The 14110-nt window shown below is 37.5% G+C and overlaps 3 protein-coding genes across 3 annotated transcripts; all 3 read left to right on the top strand.

The window, feature by feature from the left end:
* The first annotated feature begins 1752 nt into the window (after window positions 1-1752).
* On the top strand, window positions 1753-3773 carry LOC108198071 (cytochrome P450 71AU50). The gene is made up of 2 exons (XM_017365854.2): window positions 1753-2684; window positions 2987-3773. Exons 1-2 carry the CDS (start codon window positions 1815-1817, stop codon window positions 3599-3601), a joined length of 1485 nt encoding a protein of 494 aa, XP_017221343.1. The 5' UTR covers window positions 1753-1814; the 3' UTR covers window positions 3602-3773.
* A 2050-nt stretch (window positions 3774-5823) lies between these two features.
* Window positions 5824-7787, top strand: LOC108197992 (cytochrome P450 71AU50). The gene is made up of 2 exons (XM_017365754.2): window positions 5824-6802; window positions 6936-7787. Exons 1-2 carry the CDS (start codon window positions 5927-5929, stop codon window positions 7551-7553), a joined length of 1494 nt encoding a protein of 497 aa, XP_017221243.1. The 5' UTR covers window positions 5824-5926; the 3' UTR covers window positions 7554-7787.
* Window positions 7788-8671: 884 nt separating this feature from the next.
* LOC108196050 (uncharacterized) lies at window positions 8672-13877 on the top strand. The gene is made up of 5 exons (XM_017363129.2): window positions 8672-9716; window positions 9985-10592; window positions 10823-10830; window positions 11988-12892; window positions 13177-13877. The coding sequence occupies exons 1-5, from the start codon at window positions 8844-8846 to the stop codon at window positions 13792-13794; spliced, it is 3012 nt and encodes a 1003-aa protein (XP_017218618.2). The 5' UTR covers window positions 8672-8843; the 3' UTR covers window positions 13795-13877.
* Window positions 13878-14110: the final 233 nt, after the last annotated feature.

Raw genomic sequence — 14110 nt, 5'->3', positions numbered from 1 at the left:
AGGGGGGAGGTTCATAAAGTTAACTAGGCCTCAGCCAGACAAAACACTAACATGTCCAAATCCTTGATGGATGTACTCGTGTTGTTGGCGTGTTTGACGCGATGTTTAGTGTGTAGTTGTTATTTGTTAGATAACGCTTGCTAATTGTTTTAGTGTGTAGTTGTTATCTCTTAAATAATGCTCTATCTGTTAGACTGGTTGATCCAGATTAGAATTCTTGAAATGATTTTTCATGCATGATAGATTCAAGGCTGAACACAAGTTGTTGATGAATGCAAATAAATTAAGACTGCATCTTTTGCGCCTAAGAACTCCTACAAACAGTTGAAGCAGCCAAAACGTAAAGGTAAGTCCTGTTCACATGTTTCCAATGATATTTCCGCTTCCTTTAAACAGAAAAGGAAGAGAGTCTATTTAGGGACACCTCTATCATCTGCCAAGTAATTAAAGACTTTCTTCAAGATTCAAAGAAACTAGGCGCCACAATATGCTAATAGTCACATCACCACAAGCAGACGTGCAGTTTCATTAGAGCTATGACCTTACTTTTGCCCATCTGTACTCCCTTGAGGCTGCAAACTGTAGAAACCTAGCAGGTTTGAGATAAGACATGTAGGGTTTTCCAGAAAGAAGTGTTAACGTTTTGGTTATGAATTGGAGGGGGTTCAGAGCCGTGCTTTGAGGCGCTGTACCTAGCAGGTGCTTAGACCTTTCTATTTTTGAAATTCATTAATCATAGCTGCTGTTTGTTTTCACTTCGACTCACATTGAGCTGAGACGATACCTTGTGTCTTGAGGCCTCATATGCCTTCTTTCCACTCCTTTAAAAATATGTATGATGAAATTTATATTGTAGTGGTTGCATTCGGATCAGATTAACTTCAAATTTATATTGGATTCGCTCTACAAATCTGACTACTCACTCATCAGGCTAATTCAACAGAAAGTTTAAAAGGGATAGTTATTCATCTAAAAGAGAATTTGAATTGAACTTCCGGTCCTGCTAGCAGGCTAACACCCGTGCTACAGACACTAAATCAATGTTTTGTCTTGGTAAAACGAACTAAACATATCACACACAGCATCCATGTTGGTCACAGAAAGAAAACTAGTATTTAATTCAAGTAGACTTGAACTTTTTATTCTATTCATCCTCTGACCATCATAATTAACAAGGCTCAAATTCGGGTTTTTAAATTTAGTTGGAGTCTTGAAAAGTAAATATCAGGTAACAAATCTCATTGTTGCAACAATATCTGTAACTGATCACAGAGTCTGAACTGGCTAAAAATACTTTTTATCAAACCAGCTCAGGAACTACTTGTAGATGATTGGTGTTAATTAATAAGCACCAATATAAGCAAAATAATTGAACCAAATCTGCAGCATGCGCAATGAAACACACAAAACCAACCAGATGCAGCCAAAACTGGGTATCTCCATTCTCCTACACAAAGATACCTAGGATACGGCTGAGTTCTAAGATCCAGTACGGCATACATAGTACTCATTACTTGATGATTTAGTTAATTAATGGACTTGCGGGATCAATTAGTCGTCTGTGAATTATCAGTATTTTGAGCTGGTATATTATTATGTTATATGTAAGCTGATGGCAATTTGTGTGCTTTCTATGTCAGGCCTGTAAAAAATTAAACCTGCCATAATTATAATCATTTATTAATAGAACAATTATTTCCAAGCATCTATTTAAACCAAGTTTTTCTGGTGTTTCTAATGTGTTAGCTGTAAAGTAACAAACACACTAAACACTCCTGATAAGGCGGCATTGATAAGTCTATAGCATACTCCTCATGGCTTGGACTTGGATTATACTTGTAATAGTACTCACTTGCATTCTGTGGCCGTGGCTGAAGAAAAAGGCACAAAGAAAATTGCCGCCAGGGCCTAAAGGCCTACCTATTATTGGACACCTTCATTTGTTAGGTAAAAACCCTCATCAAGATTTGCAGAAGCTAGCTGAGAAGCACGGCCCTATTATGTCCATGCACGTCGGGTTTGTTCACAAGATCATTGTCTCGTCGCCAGATGCAGCTGAAAAGTTTCTCAAGACCCATGACCTTAATTTTGCTGGCAGGCCATCTCTTGAAGTTGCTAAGCACATTGGTTATGAGCAAAGAAATTTGTCATTCTCAACATATGGTCCTTATTGGCGTAACATGCGCAAATTGTGCACCTTGGAATTGCTCAGTAACGTGAAAATCAATTCTTTTCAAGCCATGAGAAAAAAGGTGCTTGGCGAATTAGTAAATGTTCTTGAGCATGCAGCTCAGGAACATGTTGCAGTTGATATTAGTACCAGAATAACATCCATGACCTCAGATTTTAGTTCCCAGATGGTGTTTGGAAAGAAGTTTGAGGACAAGGAGTTTGGTGAAAGAGGCTTTAAGGGCGTGATTCAGGAGGGGACGAAGTTGGCAGTGACGTTTAATCTTGGTGATTATTTTCCTTATATTGGTGGACTTGATCTTCAGGGATTGACAAGGAAAATGAAGGCTATAGCCAACATATGGGATCAATTTTTAGAAAAGATTCTTGACGAGCATGAGCAACCCAAAGAGCATGGTCAAGCCAAGGACTTTGTACATACCATGTTGGGGATCATGAAATCTGGATACTCAGAATTTGAGTTTGATCGCTGCCACGTCAAAGCTATTTTAATGGTAACTACCCTTCTAAAACTTTAAGGTCTTAGTAGATGAATTTAATTGCATCATGCAATTTTTAAGATTCTCCATTTTAAACATTCAATTACAGTACAGATTAAGTTATTTGCCAGAAATGTAATGTAGATTACTAGATTATCTACTGATTTAGGTTTATTTACAACTTCTAGCTGCTACTTATGCAAGGAAAAGGTAGATTTCCGGATTTTAGTGGGAATATTAGAACTTATAAAATTAGAACATACAATAATAGCTCAAAAGCAGTGTGTTTTTATAGCCAATAATTTTGTTTTATTCAGGACATGTTTGCTGCTTCAGCTGACACTGCTTCAACAACTATTGAGTGGACTCTATCTGAGCTTATAAGACATCCGAGAGCAATGAAGAAAGTCCAAAAAGAGTTGGAACAAGTGGTTGGAATGGACAAGATGGTGGAAGAATCGGATTTGGAGAGTTTGGAATACTTAAACATGGTTATAAAAGAAGCCATGAGGCTGCACCCAGTGGCACCACTGTTACTCCCTCATCATTCTCTTGAAGATTGCACGGTTGACGGATTTCTCATACCCAAAAATTCAAGAGTAATCATTAATGTATGGGCAATAGGCCGAGACCCTAAGGTATGGACTGATGCAGAGAAGTTCCTCCCAGAAAGATTTGGTGGCAGCAATATTGATCTTCGGGGAAGGGATTTTGAACTTATTCCCTTTGGATCCGGGAGAAGAGGGTGTCCTGGGATGCAATTAGGTCTCACTATCGTTCGCCTAGTGGTGGCTCAACTATTGCATTGTTTTAACTGGGATCTCCCTAATGGAATGCAGCTGTCAGAACTTGACATGACTGAGGAATTTGGGATACTTGTTGGAAGGGCTACACATCTTATCGCCATTCCTACTTGTCGCCTTCAAAAATGATGATGTCTGCATTTTCCAGTAAATATACTTGTGAATTCACTAGTCTTTTACTGAGTATGTAACGATGTTAATAAATTCATTGATCGTTACTGTTTCATGCTTGAAAACTGTTTTAATTGATCCCGGACTCAGATAATGGTAATTACAAACAACATCTATTGAACCACCCATCTTCCACCATGGTGCATAGAAAAATCTCAAGTGTTTTTTTTATCAGAAAACACTTTCTCAGTACTGACATTTAAAACCAAAACTAAATCAGTGAGACAAATAAAAGAAAAAAGTGATATGTAAAGTTGTCCACTTTGTGAAGTTCAAACAAACTATTAATTCTTCAACAACAGCTACTGATCCATCACAGAGAAATCTTTCCAAAAAATTGGGCAACTTGCAGTAGTTTTCAAACCAAAACTTGAAACTATGTGTGCTCCTCTGAAAAACAACTGCGTGTTGTCAAAAAAGAATATCTCCTACCTAATGATAACTGATGATTAGCCGATAGCAACATTCTGAACAACATATGACAGCAGTTCGTTGATAAACTAATAAAGCAATCAATTCAAAAGAAAACTCTAAGGTTTTAAATCAAAGAACCACTAAACATGCATTATGTTTCTTAGGAGAGTAAAAAACAAGACGAAACATAATCCACACTACACAGGGAAAAATAAGGAGAGATTAAGAAGAAAATTAATTAACTTATTATAGTTTAATGAGAATTATCCAGGTATTACATGTAGATAATATCATGAGAAGAAACTAATAAACATATGGTGTGTTTTATAATCGACCATCAATGGAATAATCATATACAAACATCGATATCATAAAACTAATTTATCATATAACTAATTTTACTTTTTTTAAGATTTTGTAGCTGAAACATTTTAAAATTAGAAAATTTGGATTTACCAAGATCGGTAGAGTCATAAACACCAGTTCCATAATCAGACAATGCATCAGTTGGGTAACAACTGATGCATTGTCTGATTGGGATCTCCCTAACGAAATGCAGATATTAGAACTTGACATGACTGAAGAATTTGGTCTTGTTGGAAAGGCTATCGATCTTATTATGGCCATATCCACTTGTCGCCTTAAGAAATGATGATGTCGGTTTTCCTGCTTGCAAACTGGCACTCAATTGTTTGTTTTTGGTAATTATAGACTATCTGCTTATACTTGACATTCAAGGAATGATCACAATTTTATGAGGGATAGAGTGTATCAGTTTGTTTATTTGAAAAATGTTCTGACGAGCAGTAAAAACCAAACAAGAACAGGGAAGAATTTACTGAATATATTAAAGCCAAGGGATGAAGAACAAATAGTTATATAATATATAAGGGCACAACTAAACTGGACCTGTAATGTGGTAGGAGACCTGAGAGTGTATACAGGGATTCGATTCATAGTGTTCTAAACTGTATGATGATGGCTCAAAATTTCACATCTGCAGTGGCTAAATAGAATTTAATCAAAACCTGCTCAGGTACTAGAATTCTTGGTAAACTTCTTTAACGCAGATAAATAAGATAAAAATCCAGGTTCGGCCAGTTTTCACAATACAGAATGTCTGTGTGTTTTTATGTTAGATCTATAATGGTAAGGAGCAGATAACTACACTAGAAATAATAACAATAACATGGGAATCAAGTAGTGATAAGCTGGTGTTCATTTGCTCTTAATTATACTAGCGTCAAACATAGGCAAAACCCCTTGTGTGTCCTGTGATGTTCATTTTCTCTTGCATTCTTCCTAGTAGCACATAACCAAGAAGGTGCTGCCAATATTAAAAATCTCATACATCAGGATATAACTGATGATTCAGCCGATTATCAAGATTCTGCACAACATACATAGTAACAGTTAAGTGAATAATTGATCCATCTGAAAGAGAAGTCTAAGTTTAATTCCTCGAACCAATAATACACGTTTGATATATCTTAAGAAGAGTTGAACAAATAATTAAGTCCAACTTCCAAGCTTATAATAATCCGCTGATCTACTATGATTTGCAAAAAAAAAAAAAAAAGGTCATATGCAACAGTCTGTAATATTTTACTTAAGCTGATAGCAACTTATATATTAACATGAAAACAAACTGATAATGATATGGTGTGTTTTCAATGTCATGCCACTAGCAAATCGGAAATGTTTAATATTTAAGTATAATAAAATCATCTTATTCAGACATCGATTTCAACTAAGTCTTTTTTCTTGTTTCTGACTTTTCATCACTGATCTTTAATACAATGATACATTCTGAGGACTATTTCTTATAAGGGGCAATTTATTGAGTCTATAACATACCAGAAACTACTCATGGCATGGACTTGGATCGTACTTGTAGCAGTAGTAGCACTCGTTTACCTTTTCCATCCATGGATGAAAAAAACGTCACACAGAAATTTACCACCAGGACCAAAAGGCCTGCCCATCATTGGACACCTTCATTTGTTAAGTAAAAACCCTCATCAAGATTTGCAGAAGCTAGCTGAGAAACATGGCCCCATTATGTCTATGCGCTTTGGATTTGTCCCTAACATTATTGTCTCATCGCCAGAAGCAGCCAAGCAGTTTCTCAAGACCCATGACCTTAATTTTGCTAGCAGGCCTTCTCTTGAAGCGGCTAAGCACATTTCTTATGAGGAAAAAAGTTTGACATTTGCAACATATGGTCCTTATTGGCGTGATATGCGCAAATTGTGCACCATGGAATTGCTCAGTAACCTTAAAATCAGTTCTTTCCAAAGCATAAGAAATGGAGAGCTTAACGAATTAGTGAAAATTCTTAAGCACGCAGCTCAAGAACAGGTTGCTGTTGATATTAGTACCAGAATACAAAGTATGAGCTCAGATGTCAGCTGCCAGATGGTGTTTGGAAAGAAATTTGAGGATAAGGAGTTGGATGAAAGAGGATTCAAAGGTGTAATTCAGGAGGGAATGAAGCTGGCTGTGGCCTTTAATGTTGGTGATTATTTTCCTTATATTGGTGCACTTGATCTTCAGGGATTGACTAAGAAAATGAAGGCTATTTCCAAGGTATGGGATCGATTTTTAGAAAAGATTCTCGAAGAGCATGACCATCCAAAGGAGCAGGGGGAGACCAAAGACTTTGTTGATACCATGTTGGGCATCATGAAATCTGGAGATTCAGAATTTGAGTTTGATCGAACCCATGTCAAAGCTATTCTACTGGTAACCACTCTTCTAGTACCATGGTAGTGTATGGAGTCAAAATGATCATATAAATTTATCACTGTACTCACTTGCAAGAGAAAAATACAATAACAAGCCACTAATTGTGTTTTACCCTTAATGTTTTTTGCAGGACATGTTAGCTGCTTCCGCGGAGACTTCTGCAACGGCTATTGAATGGACACTCTCTGAACTTCTACGACATCCTAGAATAATAAAGAAAGTTCAAGAAGAGTTAGAACAAGTAGTTGGAATGGACAAAATGGTGGAAGAATCGGACTTGGAGAGGTTGGAATACTTAGAAATGGTTATAAAAGAAGCCATGAGGCTGCACCCTGTGGCAGCCCTGTTACTCCCTCATCTGTCTATAGAGGATTGCACGGTTGATGGTTTTTTCATACCTAAAAATTCAAGAGTTTCCATTAATGTATGGGCAATAGGCCGAGATCCAAAGGTATGGACTGATGCAGAGAAGTTCATCCCAGAAAGATTTGTTGGTAGCAATATTGACCTTCGAGGAAGGGATTTTGAACTTCTTCCCTTTGGCACTGGGAGAAGAGGGTGTCCTGGGATGCAATTAGGCCTCACTATGGTTCGCCTGGTGGTGGCCCAACTGGTGCATTGTTTTGATTGGGATCTGCCTAATGGAATGCAGGGATCAGAACTAGACATGACTGAGGAATTCAGTCTTGTTGTTGGAAGGGCTACTCATCTTATGGTCATTCCTACATGTCGCCTTAAAAAGCGATGAAGTCTGTATATTCAAGGGGGGCATACTTGAATATAGACAAGTCTATTTTACTGAGCGAAAAGTTGATAAATAATCTGATCATTTCATGCTTGCAGACCTGTAGTAAAATATTTGTTTTTGCAGTAGCAACTCAAGAATGTATTGCAGTTATTATGTGCTTTTAATGATTAAGGCACAAATAAACATCATTTCACCATTAAGCATATTTTGATGTCAGATCCTCTTCAAGCTTCATAGATGTTGTTTCTGAGCCATTGTTATAATTAAACTGTATCTAGTAGACTAGTACAACTACTACAAACTTTGATTTAAGTTACAATCAGCAGCTAAAACTCGTGTACACGCCAAGCTTAGTTGCCTTCTGTCTCACTGATTGTCTCATCCAATCACCAGCTGCACCTTATCTGTAGATTTAGTACCACCGGAGCCTTTTGCAAATGTTTTTGAACTAATTATCTATCTCTATCCTGAACCGCTTTAATTTTTCATATATAGATAATCGGCATAATCAGATCTCCATCTTTCAGCATAATTTCTAGCCTTCAATTGTCTGAACCATTTCAATCCTAGTTAAGCATGTGAATCACATTAACACATTCATATTGAGCAGACATTAAAATTATTCGAACAAAATAACAGAAACTTTCAGATCATATTTTAAAAGATTATTTCAAACCTCTTTTTGATCATGTATTTGCCAAACACATATTAAGCCAAGTAGCCGATTTAAGTCTTCCTCATCTGAAAAATTTCTTTATAAGTGACAATCTAAGCCTCTCTGTCAATTCTTGTAGTAAATTATATATTCCACATCTGGCAGTTGTTCATGCTACGTTTCTATATTTTTAGTGTATCTTTGTGATTGAAGGCAGAGTCGTCATATCTGCTAAAACCAGACTTAAAGTTCACTTTCACAATACAATACATATGCATGCCTTCATGAAAGTCACATAGTAAAGTCAGTCAATTCTGTAAATAAACTTTAAATTTGGATTTATCGATGTCACTGACAAGCATTTTGCACAGAACAATGATGCTAGATTCTCATACTATTGGCTTAAATAGTTGAATTCAAGCTTCTGTGATTTCAGACAGAGATATGTACAGTAGCTCTCTAACAAGCCTAGACTGATTCAAGCTATGTATTCTAATGTAAAAGTGAGGACAAAAGGAATAAGCATCAAAATTATCTTAAGTTTCGATTCTACCAAGGTTGAATTTTGTTCTATGCTGGAGGTAGTATTTATATGTAGAACAATTTGAGCACTTGAAAACTTAAGACTTCTAGCTATGGCTTGGATATTAGTAACTCCTGCATTACTTATTCTTGCTTACCTTTTCCAAGCATGGTCCAAGAAAAAATTCGAAAGACGGCTACCACCTGGCCCGAAAAGCATTCCTGTTCTGGGACACCTGCATCTGATAGGCAAAAATCCTCACCAGGATATGCAAAAGCTAGCTGAGGAACATGGCCCTGTCATGTACTTGAGGTTCGGGTTTGTTCGTAACATCATTGTCTCATCTCCACAAGCAGCTAAGCAGTTTTTAAAGAATTATGATCTTAATTTTGTTAATAGGCCGCCTCATGAGGCTGCCAAGTACATTTCTTATGACCAGCGAAACTTGTCATTTGGCTCATACGGTCCTTACTGGCGCAACATGCGTAAATTGTGCACCTTAGAGCTGCTTAGTAGCACTAAAATCAATTCATTTAAGTCTATGAGAAAGGAAGAGATCAGATTCTTGGTGGACAGAATTGAAAATGCAGCTCGGGAACATGACACCGTTGATCTTAGCGACCTAGTTGGCTCTTTGAGTGCAGATGTCAGTTGCCGGATGATATTTGGTAAAAAATACGAAGATAATGAGATTGATGAGCGCGGATTCAAAGTTGTGATCCAAGAGGGGATGCAGCTGGCAGCACTGCCTAATCTCGGGAATTTCTTTCCTTACCTTAGTCTGCTTGATCTTCAAGGACTCACCAAGAGGATGAAGGCTGTTGCTAAGGTTTATGATAAATTTTTGCAGAAGATTCTTGATGAACACGACGTACTTAAGGAGCCCGGGCAGACCAAGGACTTTGTCGATACAATGTTAGACATCATGAAATCAGGAGTAGCTGAGTTTGAGTTTGATCGCACCCACATCAAGGCTGTTCTACTGGTAAACCACTTGGCTTTTATAAAATTTCAAATTGATTCATGTCTGTTTGGGAACCTGGATTTTATTTGAAATTCTAAATTTGAACAGATAACCGGTTTGGAATATGGATTTGGATTTCATTTTAAATTGAGGACATTCAAATATTAGTATAAACCTGAGAATTTGAAATGACAACTCCAGTCCTGTCATTTGAAATCCATCTTTTGAAATGAAATGCACGTTTCCAAACGCTATTTTATTATTAATAATATAACAATAAACTTGACAGGACATGCTTGCTGCTGGAGTGGACACTGCAGCGACAACTGTAGACTGGACAATGGCTGAGCTCCTAAGAAATCCACAAGTCATGAGAAAAGTTCAAAATGAGCTAGCACAAGTTGTTGGCATGGACAGGATGGTCGACGAGTCAGATTTAACGAGTTTAGAATATCTAGACATGGTAATAAAAGAAGTGTTCAGACTGCATCCAGTGGCACCTTTGTTAATCCCTCATCGGTCTATAGAAGACTGTGAAATCGATGGCTTTTTTATACCCAAGAACTCCACAGTCATGGTCAACATTTACGCGATTGGCAGGGATCCTAAGGTCTGGACTGATGCAGAAAAGTTCGTACCAGAGAGGTTTGTTGGGAGTCATATAGATCTCCTGGGACGCGACTTTGAGCTTATTCCATTTGGCTCTGGAAGGAGAGGCTGCCCCGGGATTCAGTTGGGGCTCATCATGGTCCGCCTAGTCGTGGCACAACTTGTGCATTGCTTTGATTGGACACTTCCTGATGGAATGAAGCCATCAGAGATAGACATGTCTGAAGAGTTTGGACTTGTCGTTACAAGGGCTAGTCACCTAAAAGCTAATCCTTCGTGTCGCCTTCAGTTAAACTAGATCCTCGGAAACAGCCTCTCTACTTGTTGTAATAAAAGTAGGCAGGAGTACAAGGTTTACTCAACACTGTGCAATACCCCTATGAGTACTCCATAAGAGGATACTGCATTGAAGTTTCGCATGTTTTAATAATTATTAAAAAGTTGGAGATATTCTGAATTATTCTTTTAATAGTTGTGCAAAGGCATCAAAAGTAAGATCTAAACCTACAAAATCTCAGATATGCAAGTAAAAGTTACTGCAGATTCAATTGACAGAACCGAACCAAATAAAGTTCTTCATCATCATCTGCACTTCTTTTTTATAACACCAACTTGAACAAGTAGTTTATCACGTTATGTTGTCCATGTGATTCGTGCCGAAATGTATGTACACCAGTTGAGCAGAGAACAAGTAATCACAAACTACAAGCACAACTGGTGTGACATTGATGCTGAAGCGAAATTTATTTCTTAAGCGGAGAAACAGTAGAAATTAACAACAAACATGTAAAGTGTGATGATGGCTTACATTTACAACTTCCCGAGGCTACATTGGTACTCCCTCCGTCCCTTTTTACTTGTCCTTTTTGAAAAAATAACGCATCTTAAGAAAATGTTAGGTGGAGATCTTGTTTTCATACATATCCTTAATAAATGTAATGAATTAGATAGAGTTGTGTATATATATATGCTAGTCAAACATTGGAAGTTGTTACATTTTGAAAAAACATACAAAAAGTTGCTTTGAAAAGAGAAGTGGACAAGTAATTTGGGACAATTTTTTTTTTCAAAAAGGACATGTAAAAAGGGACGGAGGGAGTAACAAGGAACATCATAGAAGCAACATACATTCAAAGGTAAAAGTTATATTGTGTTGCGCAAGCTAAATCATCCTTGAAGAGGGTGAAAATGAGATAGATAATTGTGGCAACATACTTTTTACGGATAATAAGTGACACTCAAACCAGACTAAGGGGCCGTTTGGCCAAACTTAAAAAAAGTGATTCCATGCTTAAAGTAAAGAAGTGAAGTAGAAATGAGAAGTAAATAAGTTAATAAAGTGTTTGGAAAAGAAGCAGAAGCTGTGAGACAGAAGCTAGCATTCTCAGCTTCTTAAAAGTGCTTCTACTTCTTTACACAAACGGGTCAAAAAAGCAGAAACCAGAAGCAGAAATTGATTTTGCTTACCAAACAGCCCCTAAATATATAAAAACTCCTCACAAAAGGCCTTATACTAGTGGAGTTATTTGACTGCTTATATTCAAGACAAATCATCATTTTTTTTTTTACGATGTGGGACCTGGGTTGACACCCCTTCAACAAACAATATATACCATATTGCAAATTCAAGTTATCGAGAATTTTGGAATTTTGCACCTGGCCCTTATAAGCCCTTATAAATAGAACAATTTGGAATTGAAAACTTATCAATTCTGGCCATGTCTTGGATTCTAATTACTCTTGCAGTAGTTTTCATTGCTTACCTTCTCCAAGCATGGTCTAAGAAAGAACAAAGACAGCTCCCACCAGGCCCGAAAAGCATACCTCTCTTGGGACACTTACATTTGATAGGTAAAAATCCTCACCAGGGCTTGCAAAAACTAGCTCGCAAACATGGCCCTATTATGTATATCCGTTTTGGATCTGTTCCGAACATCATTGTGTCCTCCCCACAAGCAGCTAAGCAGTTTCTAAAAGTTCACGATCTTAACTTTGCTAGTAGGCCGTCTCATGATGCTGCTAAGCACGCTTCTTATGATCAGAAGAACTTGTCTTTTGGTGAATACGGTCCTTACTGGCGTAGCATGCGTAAATTATGCACCTTAGAGTTGCTTAATAACGTCAAAATCAACTCATTTCAAGCCTTGAGAAAGGAAGAGATTAGACTATTGGTGGAAAGTATTGCAGATGCAGCAGGGGAAGATGCTGCAGTTGATCTCAGCGCCAAAGTGTCGTCGATGAGTGCAAATGTGAGTTGCCGAATGATATTTGGTAAGAAATACGAGGATAAGGACATTGATGGCCGCGGATTCAAGGGTGTGATTGAAGAGGGCATGAAGTTGGCATCAGTTCCTAACATTGCTAATTTCTTCCCTTTTCTTGGGAAACTTGATCTTCAGGGATTCACAAAGAGAATGAAGGCTGTTGCTTTAGTGTTCGATAGATTCTTGGAAAGGATCCTTAATGAACATGAAATTCCCAAGGACTCCGGGCAAACTAAAGATTTCGTCGATATCATGTTAGACATCATGAAATCAGGGGAAACAGAGTTCGACTTGGATCGTTCCCACATCAAGGCTGTTCTGCTGGTAGACCACTAATGACTAGCTTTCTTTTTTCCTTTTAATCGTCGGTTTGTCTGGTATGTGTCCATTGGCACATGCTAAGAACTAAATCCTATGCATTTGACTCATTTTGATTGGTGTGGTTGTTGTACATGCAGGGGGTCCACTAAGAGCCAATCAAAATGAGTTAAATGCATTGGATTTAATGCTTAGCACATGCCACAGGCACACCATAAAAAAACCGTTAAACTATTATGTTTTAAAAATCATATTGTGCAACATAATTTGTGTGACAAAATGCATTACAGGACATGCTTGCTGCATCAGTGGACACTGCGTCAACAACAGTGGATTGGGCAATGTCTGAGCTTCTAAAACATCCGCGAGTCATGGTAAAAGTTCAAAAAGAGTTAGCAGAAGTAGTTGGCATGGACAGGCTAGTCGACGAGTCGGATTTAGAGAGTTTAGTATACCTAAACATGGTAATCAAAGAAGTCTTTAGACTGCATCCACCTTCACCATTGTTACTTCCTCATCAGTCAATAGACGACTGCAACGTCGAAGGCTATTTCATACCAAAAAAGACGACGGTCATGGTTAATGTGTATGCCATTGGGAGAGACTCTAAGGTCTGGAATGATGCAGAAGAATTTTTACCAGAGCGATTTGTTGGAACTGATATAGATGTCCGGGGACAGGATTTTGAACTTCTACCATTTGGCGCTGGAAGGAGAGGGTGCCCCGGGATGCATTTGGGGATCCTCATGGTTCGCCTAATTGTGGCGACGCTTGTGCAATGTTTTGATTGGAAGCTTCCTGATGGAATGATGCCATCAGAGTTGGACATGACTGAGGAGTTTGGTCTTGTTGTTAGAAGGGCTAATCACCTCACAGCTACTCCATCTTGTCGCCTTCATGTATACTAGTTGATAACCCGAATAAAATTTTAAAATTTGTTATTTATTGAAAAAATAATGTTTTTTTAAATTACATTATCATATTTTTATTATACCTATTTAAATTATTGTTTTTAAATGATATTTAAATTATTGTTATTTAATATAAGACTTTCTATATATTAAAACTTGATCCTACTTTAAATTTATTTCATAACAATATGGGTCACGGTTCTATGGAGTCCACAAAATAAGAGTATTGGAGTCCAAAATTATTTTAAAATAATCTACTCGTTTCAAGTTTAATTTTTTAGTCTACAATATTTGTAAACATCTGACAATTCGC

Source organism: Daucus carota, chromosome 1, assembly GCF_001625215.2.
Source record: "Daucus carota subsp. sativus chromosome 1, DH1 v3.0, whole genome shotgun sequence".
Lineage (NCBI taxonomy): Eukaryota > Viridiplantae > Streptophyta > Magnoliopsida > Apiales > Apiaceae > Daucus > Daucus carota.
Note: the sequence above shows the minus strand (reverse complement) of the source record. Positions and strands in the feature narration are given on the sequence as shown.